The sequence below is a fragment of the Agelaius phoeniceus genome, chromosome 7, assembly GCF_051311805.1.
Source record: "Agelaius phoeniceus isolate bAgePho1 chromosome 7, bAgePho1.hap1, whole genome shotgun sequence".
Classification (NCBI taxonomy): Eukaryota; Metazoa; Chordata; class Aves; order Passeriformes; family Icteridae; genus Agelaius; species Agelaius phoeniceus.
In genome coordinates this window covers 37,811,694-37,825,860 of record NC_135271.1, presented here as the reverse complement: position 1 = coordinate 37,825,860, position 14,167 = coordinate 37,811,694, and the positions used below count along the sequence as shown (strand labels likewise).

Sequence of the window (14,167 nt, the reverse complement as noted above, 5' to 3'; positions counted from 1 at the left end):
ACAGACTATTGTTATAATCTTAACTAGTCCATTAGAGAATCCCTGCTCAAGCTCCATTTAGGGTTTTTGGTTTTGCATATGGGTTCATCCTATGTACTATCACAGTATCATGCCTACGATTTCAAGCCTTATTAAAATAATCATTTTTATCCAGGATGGAGAGCATTGCTTTCCACTGGAAATGCATGATTATCTCATCCTAACTAAATTGCTCATTCCTCACCAGTAGAAGTTAGACACCTGTCAATGTTTCAGTATTACCTCTAACATTTAGAGACCCCCTGTAATTAGAGAGAATTTTGTTGGTGGTTTATTTTTAAGAAATAATGGGTGGAAATTTCTGTCTTGACTTTTCCATGTGGGATATGAAGTCCATAAAGGAAGGAGGAAATTTATGGTAAAAATGAGATGTATTTCACATTCTAATTTATCCAGCAATAATGTTTAAGGTTTTCTTGTATGACATAAATATGGGTAAACACCTCATACTAATGAGTTTAATTCAGTAGAATTACAGTGGGTCTCAGATCTTTGAAAGAGGTGCTGTGAAAATAATTTTGCCCCTGTAGTAATAAACAAATGTATGCCAGTCTCAATGCACACACCAATGCTGCTCCAAAACAGACTATAAACAGATCCAGGAAAAACATTTAAGAGAAAAGGGGGGTAAAAAAGTTTCCAGTAGAAAATTATGCAGAAGACCTGCAGAGCACAGAATTCTCAAGGTGAGGGTTAAGCTAACAAAAGCCATAGAGAGGGATTTGGTAGTCCAGTCTGACCTCTATAAATGCTATGTTTAACAGGGCTTTCTGATAAGGCTACATGTAATGTTTTACTTTATTTTACTTCTATTTTACCTTTTTCTGTTTTTCTCTTTCATTACTATGCCTGACTCTGCATTTTCACTCAGAGGTATTAGCACTAGGAAAATATTGCTCTGTAGTGTGGGTTTGTCTCTCATTTGCTACAATTTGTCTGTCCCTTTGGATTCCACACAAGTGTGACTCCTCTGACTTCCTGAGAAGCTGCCAGAGGAAGCTTAAGATAGCAAGATAAGATGAGAGGTGCTGTGTTGTCAGTGACAGCCATTTAATACTCAGTTGCAGAAGGGTAAAGCATCCTGCAGCAGTATGAGCCATCTGCATGGAGCACACACCCTGGGACAGCCTCACCCCCTTCTGGAGAGATTTTCCTGGTGGCCAAACAGGAAACCCCACAATGGTTAAAATCACACTTTATGCCTGTACTGACACTGCTGAGTCCCACCCAAAGAGCCTCTGCAAGATGGCAAAAACACTTCATCAAATACAAAGGAGCGATAGCAAATATGCACAGCAAATAGCAAATACATTTCAACACATACAGAGATGAAAGATGGAAGCACTAGGCCAGATGAATCTAATCTGTGGTTGCTTCACTGTCATAAAACAGCCATAAATCAAGAAGACGAGGTTGTAGGAAAATTTTGCATAGAAAAGTTTGAGCATTTTAGCCATTGGCTTCAGCCCTCCAGCTTTATATCAGCAACATTTCCTCCATACAGCAAGATATGTATGCCCTCCATTTTTTAAATCAAGGGCAGACAGTGACAGGTGCAGATAGGTTTGTAAAGATAGAAATAACAGAGCAACATGCAAAGCAATGAAAAAGAGTGAATAGGGAAATTGCTGCTAGTGGGATAAAAGTGTTTCTCCCAAACTGGAGAACAGGAAGCAAAGCTAAAGATAGCAGAGCTCTCACTGGAGCTCTCTAAGCCTTGAGGAGCACTAATGGAAGAGTCAGCAAGCAGAGATAGAAACAATGCAGACAGTACAATGGACTTTCAGGGAAGAAGAAGCAATTAAAGGCAACATCAATTTCAAATGTGAAGAAAACCCAACAAAACCAACAAACCAAAACAAAGCAAAACCAAACCACACCATTGATGGTTTTGAGATCCAAAAAGGTCATAAGGAAGAGTATAATTTGATGGCACATGGCCTGACTAGTCCATGAACTACCTTTGAAAAGAAAAAGGATGTGGATGGAGTGGTGAAAAGAAAGAGAATGAGAAAGAAAGCAGAGAAAACTATCCACACAGGAAGGAACCAGAAGGAATGGAGTAACTCAAGAGAGTTGTTCAGCCATTTCTGTCTAGACAAAGGGACAGCAATAACTTTCAGAAAGACATGACCCCTCCCTGGGATGCAATTTCTGTGACTGCATACCTTCACAACTGCAATTTCAGTCATAATTTCTTTACAAGTGGGAAAATGGCATGGAAGGGAGGCTCTTTACTGCTCCAGGCTTCCTGTGCACCTCAGAAAAAAAAAGCACCATGCTGAAAGCAGAAAAGTAACATTCAAAGTACATAACAAACATGACTGTAACCTACCACTGAGATGCCTTCCTACCTCACCACCCACATGAAAAATGTACTTGCCATTTGAAATTAAATTCCCCTGATAATTGCAGCTTCTCTTCCAACAGACAAAGAATATATCTGTTTGTTCATTAAAAGACTTCTTTAAAAAGTCTCAACAAAGACTTTGTTTTAAATATTGGCACAGTGGGGTGTTTGGACCAAATGTATTCCCTCCCCCCTGAAAAAAGAACTATCCCAGCATGACACAATGACAGAAATGACAGAACAGCAAAGCGTAATGTCAGGGAGATGGAAGGTTTCAAAAGGCAAAATATAAAGGTGCCTCCAGGTTTATCCAAGTCTATTTTTTTCCTTGAGAATTGTAATTACTCAAGAGTACAAGATTTCTTCTTGATTGTCTGCAGGGGGTTTTAAGGGTTTTTTTTCCTTACCCTTCTTGACAGCACCTCCCGCTGACACCAGAGCGACAGTCATTACACCTTCCTGGTAATGTCAATGAAAAACTTACCAAATGCATTTTTACATTGTATAACTCATCTGGACTTGAACAGAGAAATCTGCAGCCAGCAGAAAGCTCAAGGACTTCACAATGATTATGCAATCTCCTGTTCCATTAAAACAACTGTTTATCTTCAGAAAAGTATTTGATAGAGAAAGAAAGCATGTAGCTTAGTCTTTCAGCAGACTGAAAACCAAACAGTAGAGAGCTTAATGAGAATGTTGTATGATGCCCTCTCACCCTAAATCTCTTGCTATCAAAAAGACAAAACTTTGATTTTTCTAAGCGTCTTTCTCACCTCTGCTTTACAGTTTATGCTTCATGATTTGACATCACACATACAGATTATGGAATGCAATACATTGGAGTTCTCTTTAGGGCTAGATAGCGAGATATCACTCTTTGATTTCAAATGTTGGTGTCCCTGCAGCAAGTGATCTATGGAGAGATGGATGCATACAACACTATCCTCCTAACAGGATTATTCCCAGTAAATAACATATCATCTACACTTTAGGAAGAGCTTATGAAAGAGAAAAAAAACAAAACAAAAAAACTCAAAGCAAACAAACAAAAAACCCCCCTGTGAAGATTAGCACAGACTTAAAAATAAATCCATTTGCTCCATGTCCTCTTCATTTTGCTCCATGTCCCCTTCATTTGATGTTATCTTCCCTTGTATCAGTGTAAGACAAGGTAACACAAAGTTCCCGGAGCTAAACACTCCCAATTTCTCCAGGTAGCTTAAAATTATATAAAACCTTATATAAAGCCTATAGAATTTGGGTACTGCATTTCATTTTAGCACTATATGACATCCAGCTGATGTAAGTGAGCATTAAAATTAGGTGGAGCTACATACGGTTCCATTAGGGGATGCTCAACCCAGAAAGTTTAAGCAGTAGTTTTCAAAATAGAAATTCCCAAGGGCAATAGGGCATATTCAGCAGATTTGGGAATTAAACAATTCTCAGAAAAAAAAGAAATCTTAGGTACCAGAAGCATAAATTAGTCATGGGATATCATGTAACAGCCTCAAAATCACAGATTTAACTTCGACCTCGACCTTTCATTTCAATCATCTTTGAGGTGATAAAGAACAAGAAAGATTTCACCTAGGTATAGCCAGGTATCTGATCATTCTTTAAGCATCCCTTTTTCTTCTGAAACTAACCAATAATACAATTATTAAAAAACACATTTTCTAATTCAGAACCAAAATGATTGTTACAAGGTCCATTCTTTAATTTCAAAATACTCAAAATCTTAAAAGCTGTGTTGTAGTTTTGCTAAAATTCCTAATGGGAATTGGTATCAGTTTTTGTGAGATACCTCAATAATACAATGATCTCAAGTGAAGCAGTGTCAGCAGACAACTGTATCCACTTAACAAAATGGATGTATCAGTAATGTTAATCCACAGAATGCATCTCCAGTGACATAGGTTTGTGGTAAATGAATTAACCCTTCATCCTTCTAAGCTCTTGGTGATTATTTCCTTTTTTGATATTGTGACTTTTGCTCACTGCTGTGCTGGCAGTGCTAATTGTTTGTGTAATTCTTGACCTATGGTAATACTGTGATTCTGCAACCTTCACAGTGGGGTCAGAACTACAGCATGTGTTGACATGGATAGGGAGGAAGGTGGCTGTTCCTCAAAGGCTCATGATGTAAATGGACAGAAAAGTGGATTAAAAAAGAATTAAAGTGGAGGATAATGATTATAGCTGGTTGTAGTCACTGCTCAGCCTTTGTCAAGGAGAACCTGGTGGACAGAATAGATCATGTTCATCCCTGATACGACTTCCCTAGATTTTATACTAGGGAGTAATTTCACTCATATCACACATTCATATATCTTTGTCTGACAGCCTTTCAAAGCTTTATTAATCAGTGTTTCATGCAAATAGTAAAAGCATTGAAGATGGAATTATGTGATCATTGTCATAAAGTGAACAATATATCGCATCTTGTTTATCCATCTGTTATAATTGCCCTCTGGGAATTAAGTTGCTTATAATAAATTCAATTACATAAGTGCTACTAACACACGTAGATGTCAATACATACTCCTCATTTCCACGTTTGATTCTTCATATTAGACAATGCTGAAGGTTTTTACAGAGCACAGCTGCATGCTTGTGACCTTCCTGTCACTGTTGAGATTCTCTGCTGCCTGGATCTGCCTGCAATGATCATCTTAACCCCTAAGATGGAGAAACAAAGTCAAATGTCTCTGCTGCATTTTGCTGCCTATTCAGATAGGATTAGAGTTGTATGCTGTTGCCACTGATGGTTATAATTCTCTTGAGTTGTTACAGTTATGAAACTGATTTTCACTCTGGAGAGATAATATGGGATGAATGAATGAATTTGATTCATCGGCAATGAATCCAATTAAGAAAACAAAGAGAACCTGGGATAGCTTTGCCACACTCTTTCTGTGGCTTCATCCTGCCTTTTGACCCTGGATACATCTCTGCAACCCTTGGAAGTGAGTCTGAATCCAGTCTCAAACTTGGCTCATATTCACACTGTGTGGGTGACAGGTTAAAGTCAGGGGTTTAGCTGAACTCCAGGGCACAGTTTACTGCACTTCACCCCTTGGTCTTCAGCCCTGCACACAACCAAGAAAGTTCCCTTCATGCAGGCTCAGTGAAATCTGAAATCTTGCACATTTTCTGGCTGAACCTCAACTAATTCAACACACAACTCGTAAGTGCACAGAAGTTTGGCCTCCTGGGATTCCTCCTCCTTAATGGGAACATGGTGGGACTTGTTTGCTCTAGTTTAAATCCCTAGCATAAAAAAATCTCAGTGGTGAGTTTGATTTTCTTCCTTACCCTGGAATTTATAACACCATCCAATATAACTGCCCTTATAACAAGCAAAAAACAGACCCTGAGAGTCAGAAAAAAATTAAGTAGGACTTCTAATTATGGCTTAGTTTTGATAGTGGTTGCTCAAATCACTTATTCTTTTTGTGATAACTAAAACAAAATACAATGATTACTAGAAAACCCCTGAATATCCACCCTTGCAGTTAGTTACAATATGTTAATATTCTCATGTTGTCAGCAGATCTTTAGCGAGTAGGAGGGATTCATTATCTCCAGTGCAATCTGCAATCCAGACTGGCAGAAAGCAGAGGCTGCTTATACCTCAAGCTGGCTGCAGTCAGAAGTAAGATGAGCGTGTCTGACTCAGGCCTACACATTACTGTATAATCATCTCTCTCTCACAGTGAGTTAAAATCACTTTGCTTGGAAAAGACAGTGGTAGGTCTACATGGAACTGTTTAGTTTTGATGCAAATGCATTCACTTCCTAGAGGAAATAAACATTTTTAGTCAGTAGGTAGGAAATAAATGGATCTCCTAGGGAGGGGTGAGTTTGCCTTGTTTGATTTCGTGTCTTACACAGATTTCCGTGTGTCTGTACATACTTGTACAAATATATGTGTACATATGCATGTGTATATACAGATATACAAGCACACATACACAACATTAATAAATGGGAATTTTCATAGTTTAGGCCAAATTAGCTTTCAGCTCAGCCCTCGGCAAGTAGTTTGTCTAGAAGCAGGTCAGTGATACTGTGACTAAAGAACCTCTATTAATTTCGTTTTCTGTTCCATGTCCTTTAATGTCTGCATCAAAGAAATTACAGCATCAGCCTTTAGAAAGACAGGTATCTGCAAAAACATGGGCCCAAGATTCTGAATATGCTGTGCCTATGCTGAGAAGGAAGCAACACAGGAGTGCTCAGGAGCTGCTCATTCCCACAGGATTGAATTTAGAAATCCTGATGGCTTTTGAGACAAGGTGTATTCATTTCTTCCTCTTTTTCAAGGGAGTCTAAATTACCATCTTGTCTTTCATTATTCTCAGTTGACTCCTTCTGTATGATAATTGCAGCAAGGTTAAAAATGACCTAATGATTGCATTAGCTTCCACACAACTTTCCTCTTTTCACTCCTCTCTGACCTCCATCCACAATGAGAGATTAGTGAAGGACAGGCAGAAAAGTAAAGAGAATGTCTGAATATAGGTTGTCATACCCAGCCCAGCTGTTGCTAATAATAATTTTCTGAGTGCAAGCACTGGATGAGCCATTTGTCACAAGTGATTTATTTGATGAAATTAGCTCTCTTTTTCATTCCTTGCAAACTTTGTCAGTAAAATCATGGAGACATTCAAAGTTGTTTGTTATGTATATAGGCCCAGGTGACTGTTTCTCTCCTAGAGCATGAGGCTATGGATTAGTGGTAGACTGAGGTGCAAATGTTCAATGGAGGCTAATGATTTTGGATGCCTCTCCTTTTAGCTGTCTTTTTTTGAACAGGCAGATCATAGCACCGAGCAGGTAAAGGCCCAAATCATTCTGAAAAAAAATTCCCCTTAAGGGATACCTTGGTTGTTCATGCAGAATTGCTAATTGCTTCTGAAAATCTTTCCCAGTGTCTATTCATTATATGTCATTACTCACATTGGTGACATGGCAGACACTGTAATTCCATGACTGAATGACTGAATCTCTGCAAAATGGAGATTTGATAGCCACCAATGAGTGACAAGCTGTCTTCTTTATGTATGGAAAAAGGCATTCATACAGAAAACATTCCTCCCTTCCAACTCTGTAGTCTGAACTGGGGTGCCTATCAAACACAGATTTTTGCTAAATGCTTCCTCAGCTTCTGTAATTTCTTTTGGTCTTGTTTGCCTTGAAGTTTATAAGTATTGTGAGACAGATGCTGGGCTTTGACCTCAGCTAGGAGACTTATACACCTTATTCCTTAACTGTGTTCCCATTAGCTAGCCAGCTGTACTCCAAGGACTACATCCATCCTGTGACACCTAACTGTCCAGGGACTTTTTAGGGGTTTTTTCATTCTAATTTGTATGGCTTCAGAACAAGGGGGAAAAATTGTGTTAGTTTGTGTAGGAGTTCTCTCATCAGGGCTGATTGGTGGTTGATGAGACCACAGGAATGGGGTTTGCAGTTATGCCAACACCTCATGAAGTCCAACTCTTCACTGGACACTGGTGGAAAGCTGACTCTGGGACAATAACTGCGCCAGGATTTTGCTGCATTTCAGTAAAAAAGCAGTATTGCTCAGGGAGACAATGGTGACTGGCCCGGCTAGAGCTGACCACTGTGTTTAGCAGGGAACCAGCACAGACAGCAGACCATGGCTGTGCCCTCTGTGACTCCTTCCAGCACTGCAAAGCACAATGTCACTGGAATCACACCAGGGAGGAGTGTGTCCCAAATAAGGCCTATTTCAGTCCCTAGGTAATTTGTAGCCATAGTCATTTGTACTATTATTTACTCAGGTTATTGATCTTTTAAGACCGGTAGCTGTATCTGGCCATGATTGACACAAGTGTCTTCATAGGCAGACAAGATAATGTAATGAAAGCAATAATACCAGCAGACAGTGGTAAAATAATGGGGGGGAAGGTGAGGGGGAGGAAGTGGTGATTTCAGTTCTTTGTCTTCCAATAATCGCTGCACAGCTTGGCATCTGATTTCTTTTACCTAATCTCAGCATGCATTTCAAAAATGCTACTGGCCATCAGATTATCCCAGCAGATCATTACATTTTCCTATCCTCCAGACTTAGGTATGCTGTGGATCTATCCAAGGATAATGAGCAGCCTGCTGTTGCACTCACCTGGTCAGGGTCGGTGTGTTTTATGAAAGCTTCCCACATATTCTCTTTAATGAATGAGTCCTTTCTATTTATAGGAGAATACTCAAAGGGAAAAAGAAATAAATGACCTTCAGGGGTTTTTTTTATGTGACCTTTAGGTTTTTTGATGGGAAACATATTCTTCAGATAAATTCTTATTATCAACAGGAAACTGCAATATGTGATCCCAAAGCCATGTACAAATAAGTTTTCATATATGTAATGCTATTCTTTCATTCTGTACAGTCTGGGGTCAGAGATAAAGCTTCCAGCTGCAATTATCCAAACAGCTGGATTGTTTGTATTCATGGGCTAAACTGCTATTGCTTCTAGTGGCAAACTCAACATGGGTTGTAGCAGTACTAATGCTGTTTACTGACTCTAGGAAAGAAAACAAGTTTATCTGATCACAGATAAACTTACCTCCTCAGATAAACATTTAAATAAAAAAGCTTTTTCCTTCAAAACTCAAAAATACATTCCCTAACTTCCCTAGTGGTAGCCAGCTTTTCCTGCTCTTCCTTATGTGTCCATGTCCTTCCTTTGCTTTCCTATTCATTAATTCCCACAAATAGTTCCTTCAGCTCAAATAACAAGGCTCCAGACTGGCAGAATAGACTTGGGGACACTGAGGCTAAAAAACTTAAATGCTCAATTTCAGCAATTTGTGGCTTGCCTTGTAAAGCCAGTGAGGCCCTGATGGGACCAGCTATTGGTGCAATGCTGCTGGTCTTGCTCTTCCCATCACGCAGGGCATGCACTGCCTGTGTCCTGGGCAGCATTAACAGGGGCACCCAGCTGCCTTTGGGGGGCACAGAGTAAGGACCTGATTTCTTTTCCCATGTTAGGTTTTCTCACCAAGAACTCACACAGCTATTCCAGTACAGCCCCAGATGACTAATGATGATTGGCATTGTCCCCAAAATTATGATCACCGTGACTGCAGATTCTGAACACATGCCAGACATTTGGATATTTCTCCTCCTGCCACGTGAACAAGAGGAGGTATTGGTGTGTTCCACTTGTTTAACAAACAGGGAGTGAACATCAAGGGACTGGCAAAAGGGTATAAATGAATTTTATCAAAGAAGAGGCAGACACAGAAAGGAAAGAAATCAGGGTCTTCACTGTTAAGGTCAGTTTTGTTTTCATTGAGGAGAAGAAGATGTGCCACAGTGAATGCAAGTGTTATAAAGGAGTTAAAAACTGGTGAGTTAGAGAGGACTAATAACTATAGGTGTAATAGAGCCTCCACTCATAGCCACATTTGAAACACCTTCAGTGGCAGCCATCACTGTGATTTTGAATAACGTCCAGGTACTCTAAAACTAAATAAACAACTGAGTTTTCCCAAAATCCAGGGTACTCAGATCTGTAATTGATGATGAGCCACAGTTTTTGTCTGAACATCTTTAATAGCAATTAATAAATTTACTCTAATAAAAATCTTGCTGGCAAAAAGCCCTTAAACATGACATTATTTACATAATTTCCTGCAACAAACAGCTGCATAGCCCTCCACTCTGGTCATAACTTCTCAGTTGTAGTGCTCCTGCACCCAAACATTCACAAATCTTAAGGCAATGTCTGGCATTTATGATACAAAGGAGATTATGGAAGAGGTGTGTCTCACAAGGGTGATATGAAAACCAATATTATAACTGGGGTCCAGATTCTGCAGTCAGATCCATATTGGTGACCACTGGGATGCATTGTAGGATGGGGCTCATATTTACTGATAGCTTATAATTAGCCTGCATAATTCATTTCCACATCTGTTTTCCTATAAACAAGCCACTAATTAGTTCTGTGAGTCAGTTAAAAAGTGTACCAATGTGCCAGAGAGCTTAAAGAGACACTGAAAATATTTTAAACTCAGTCAATTTAATTCTTAATTATTTTTTAAAAGGAAAGCATGAAACACCCCTCCCCATTTTTAATTTCCTTCTTTGAATGCCGCTAATTTCAGAATACATAGCTGCAAGGTTGTGAGTGTGTCAAAGACTTGTGTCTCCAGAGAAAACCCCACTTTGGCTTAGGATTTGTGATGTATTCTACTGCTCAGCTTTACTCAAGTGGTAGCTCTGGAAGCACTGATAGCACTTCTAAAATTTGATCACTCACCTGAAAAAGTCAAGTTAATAGCATAATTTTCTTAGTACTCCAACCTCCTGGCCTTTCCAGCAATACTTACTTCCTGGGCCAGTCACCAATTATGATTGGTATGGAGAAGATGAGATGTTTCTGACTAGGATCAGAAAACAGGAATAGGTGTGAGACCCTCTCTCACCCCATCCACTAAGGGAAATGAGCAGAGCTCGCTGCCTTCAAAATTGGGCCAGCTCAGACACCAGGGTGTCTGTGCCCTTGCACAGAGCTCTCCTGGGTGATCAGTTCAGTACCTCCACCAGGACCTGGGTAAGGGAAAGCCTACACTTCATGTGATGACTAGGCCTTGTTCTGACTGCCACCCCTAATTTCCAAAATCTCATTCTGCTCAGACACAAGGGCAGAGCAACTGGGTCAGGTCTTTGCATGAGCAAAGATGAAACCTTGGTGTGTTCAGATGTGTTTGAAGTCAAAAATTAAAGACTTGTAGAGCTCATTAAGCTTTTAAGTTCTTCCTAAGTCTTAGTTTTGTCTGACTAGATCCTTTGTTGACTTTGACTGAAAGCCTTGGTGCTAGGCAAGCTATCCTTCCTGTTTAACCTTGTGTCACTTGTAACAACAGAAACTAAAATAATTAAGTCAATTTTTAAATGGGGACTTCTGCTTTCCAAGCTGGCTACCCCTTTAAAGATAAGAAAGATGTCCTCCTGACACCTCTCTGGTATAGTTAGTGCCTAATAGCTGAGCACAATGTCTTTTCTCCACCCTCCTTGCTTTTTAAAATGAGGTTTACAGCACGCCAGCAATTTAAACTTCTTCTCTCCGTTGGCAGGTCGGGATGGCTTTGGAGAACAGTCTATTTCTTCTGATTATTCCTTGCCACTGTGAGGGATTATAGCTGAGCACCAGCGGCTTTCGAGCACTAGCGGCTTCCCCCTCCCCACCCCCAAAGACGACCCAAACACACTCTCCTTGCAGATTACAGCGGAATCGCTAATGCAATTTTGGCCTGACTTTGATGCAGCACTCTATTGATGCGGGGTGACGCCGCAGCAAAGCAGCAAGGTTAGAGCTCGGCAGTGATTAAGCCGAGGCCCTGGGCTCAGGTGCGCCTTCCCCTCCGTGCGGCTGCGGGCGGAGCGGGCCCGGCTCCGAGCGCTTCTGGCGCACCCTGCCAGGGGAGGGCAGGATGCATGTTCTGCTCTAGTTTCCTGTACACCCCTCGGGAAGATAATCCCGGCCCGTTCAGCTGCTGAGCAGTCGGGTAATCAATCAGTCAGGAAATCTGATTTTTGCAAGCATCACCCTCGCCAGCCGGGAGGGGGGCACAGACCATGGGTGCAGGTCCGGGTCCGCTGTCCCGGGGGCCGCGTTCCTCTTGAGGCCGGGGGCGCTAACGAGAGCTCCTCGTGTCTCTTCTGGAAGCCCTGGGTCCCCCTCTGATCGCCTTCGGGGAGGGCCAGGCAGGGAAGCTCTGGACCAGGCTTGACAGAAGAGCGGATAGAGCATCAGTCCCGCCCGAGGCTCATCCCCCTCCCTGGACGTGAGGCTGAGCCTCGGCAGCGGGGCTGGGGCTCGTCGGGCTCTGTCGGCTCTGTACATGCCAGGATATAATGTATATTTTATGTATGTGTATATAGCAGATGTATTCATAAGCAAACAAACATCTGAGCCGGGGATCTTTAAAATGTTCCAGCTACAGTGCTACCTAAAGGGGAAAAAAAAAAGAGAAAAGGAAGACTTTAATTTATTTTTTTTTCTCTAGGCATCTGATTTACTCCGTGACTCTGATGCTTATCAACAACGCGTAAAGATTGCAGTAAGGATCCTCCCTGGAAGGCGAGGAGGAGCAACTTCCAGGGGGCTGGGAGGAGGTGGAGTGCAGCGCGGCTCTCGCCTATAAGGAGGTGCCCAGCGAGCGGCTGGTGCTTCCCACCCAGCCGCTGCTCGCAAGGTGAATCGCCGCGGCGGCAGTCGGGGCAGCGGGCTCGGCTCGGCTCGGGCACTGCCGCCGGCGTCCGGAGCGGCTCCTCCAAGGGCTGCGAAGAGTCCCCCGGCCGGCCCCGGCTTCCCTTCACCCGGAGTGCTTGGATGCTGTATGGAGTAAATGAGCGGAGGCAGAGCGAGCGCACAGAGGCTGAGAGGCGCTCGGAGACCGGGACCAGGGGAGACAGGCGGGCGGCTGGCTTCCCCCTCCGGGGCTGAAGATGGATTCCCGAGCCCTCGGGGGCTTCACTCTGCTGCTCTTCTTCACTTTATGGCATCTGGGATTAACTGCAACAAATTGTGAGTAACGGGAGTGCAAGGAGTTGCCTGGGCTTGGGTCGGGGGCGGGAGGAAGAGATGGGGAGTAACTCCCGGAAAAACGGGGTTATTGCGCCATGACCTCTGAGAAACTTAGCTCGGCTCCGCTTTGCTAATGGAGCTCAGAAATGCAAAGTTGAGGCCAGGTGGAGGAACTGCTCTCTACCGTCCTGCCGGTGTGGATGTGGGAGTGAGCGGGAGACGCTGGAGCCTGCGAGGAGCCTCTCGGGGTTTTCCGCACGGTTTGTTTTCTTTCCGCTGGCTGCATCTTTTTGCGGGCAGTGACCGCTGTCGCCCTGCCTCGGCTGTGGGCCACCGGCCGGGACGGGGCCGGGGTGGCCCCTCTGCCTGCTAGGGACGGTCGGTCCTTCCCGCAAGGGCCGGGGGATGCCACGATTTTGCGGGCGCAGCCTGGCGGAGCAGCGCCGGTGGCATTGAGCGTCTTCTCCTGGCTCGGCGGTACCGTCGGTTCCCTGGGCGCTTCCCACGGGCGCGGCTGTGTCCCGGGGCGTGGTACTCGCCCTCCCTGCTGCCCCAGCATTTCCCAGCTGGGAAATCGCCGTTCGCTCTTTTTTTTTTCCCCCGGGAGATCCACTCGTAAGTTCGCCACGTATCTCCGCCGGCCCTGCGGGGTCGGTCCCCGCAGGCAGGAGCATCCCTGGCCGGCGGGCTGGCAGCGGCGGCGGCTCCACGGGCGCGCTTGGGCGAACCCGGTGCAGCTGGGTGCCGGCGGTGCGGGAGTCCCGGAGCCCAGAGCAGGCGGCGATGCTCCCCGGGCTGCTCCCCGGGCTGCTCCCCGGGCTGCCGGCGGGGCTGGGGCGGGCTCGGTGCGGCCTCTCCCGCGGCCCGTCGGGCGGAGCGCGGTGGCCGCGAGAGGGCGCTGTTGCCCCGCCGGCGGCGCTGCCCCGGCCGAGCCCCGCGGGCAGCGCTGTCCGTCCGTCCGTCCGTCCGTCCGTCCCCTCCCAACAGCCCGGCCCGGCCTCTTTCTTCTCTTTTCCTATATATGTATTTTCCTCCTCTATCTTCTTTAATTTCCGGCCAATTAAATCACGGTTAATATGTTTTAATATCGCTCGCGAATACTAAATGGCAGGCGATTTAAGGCTGAGGCTTGCCATTACGGATGCGGCCATAAAGTTAATTCCTAACACTTAAAAAGAAACTCCATGTTAATGAGTTTTACTATTTCACGG

At 43.8% G+C, this 14,167-nt stretch overlaps 1 protein-coding gene across 1 annotated transcript in view; it reads left to right on the top strand.

The window, feature by feature from the left end:
- Nucleotides 1–14,167, top strand: part of CNTNAP5 (contactin associated protein family member 5) — a 412,329-nt gene that overhangs the window by 127,218 nt on the left and 270,944 nt on the right. The window contains exon 2 of the mRNA XM_077181609.1: nt 12,436–12,956. Within this exon, the coding sequence (XP_077037724.1) occupies nt 12,878–12,956 (79 nt within the window). The 5' untranslated portion in view covers nt 12,436–12,877. The remainder of the gene's footprint in view (nt 1–12,435; nt 12,957–14,167) is intronic.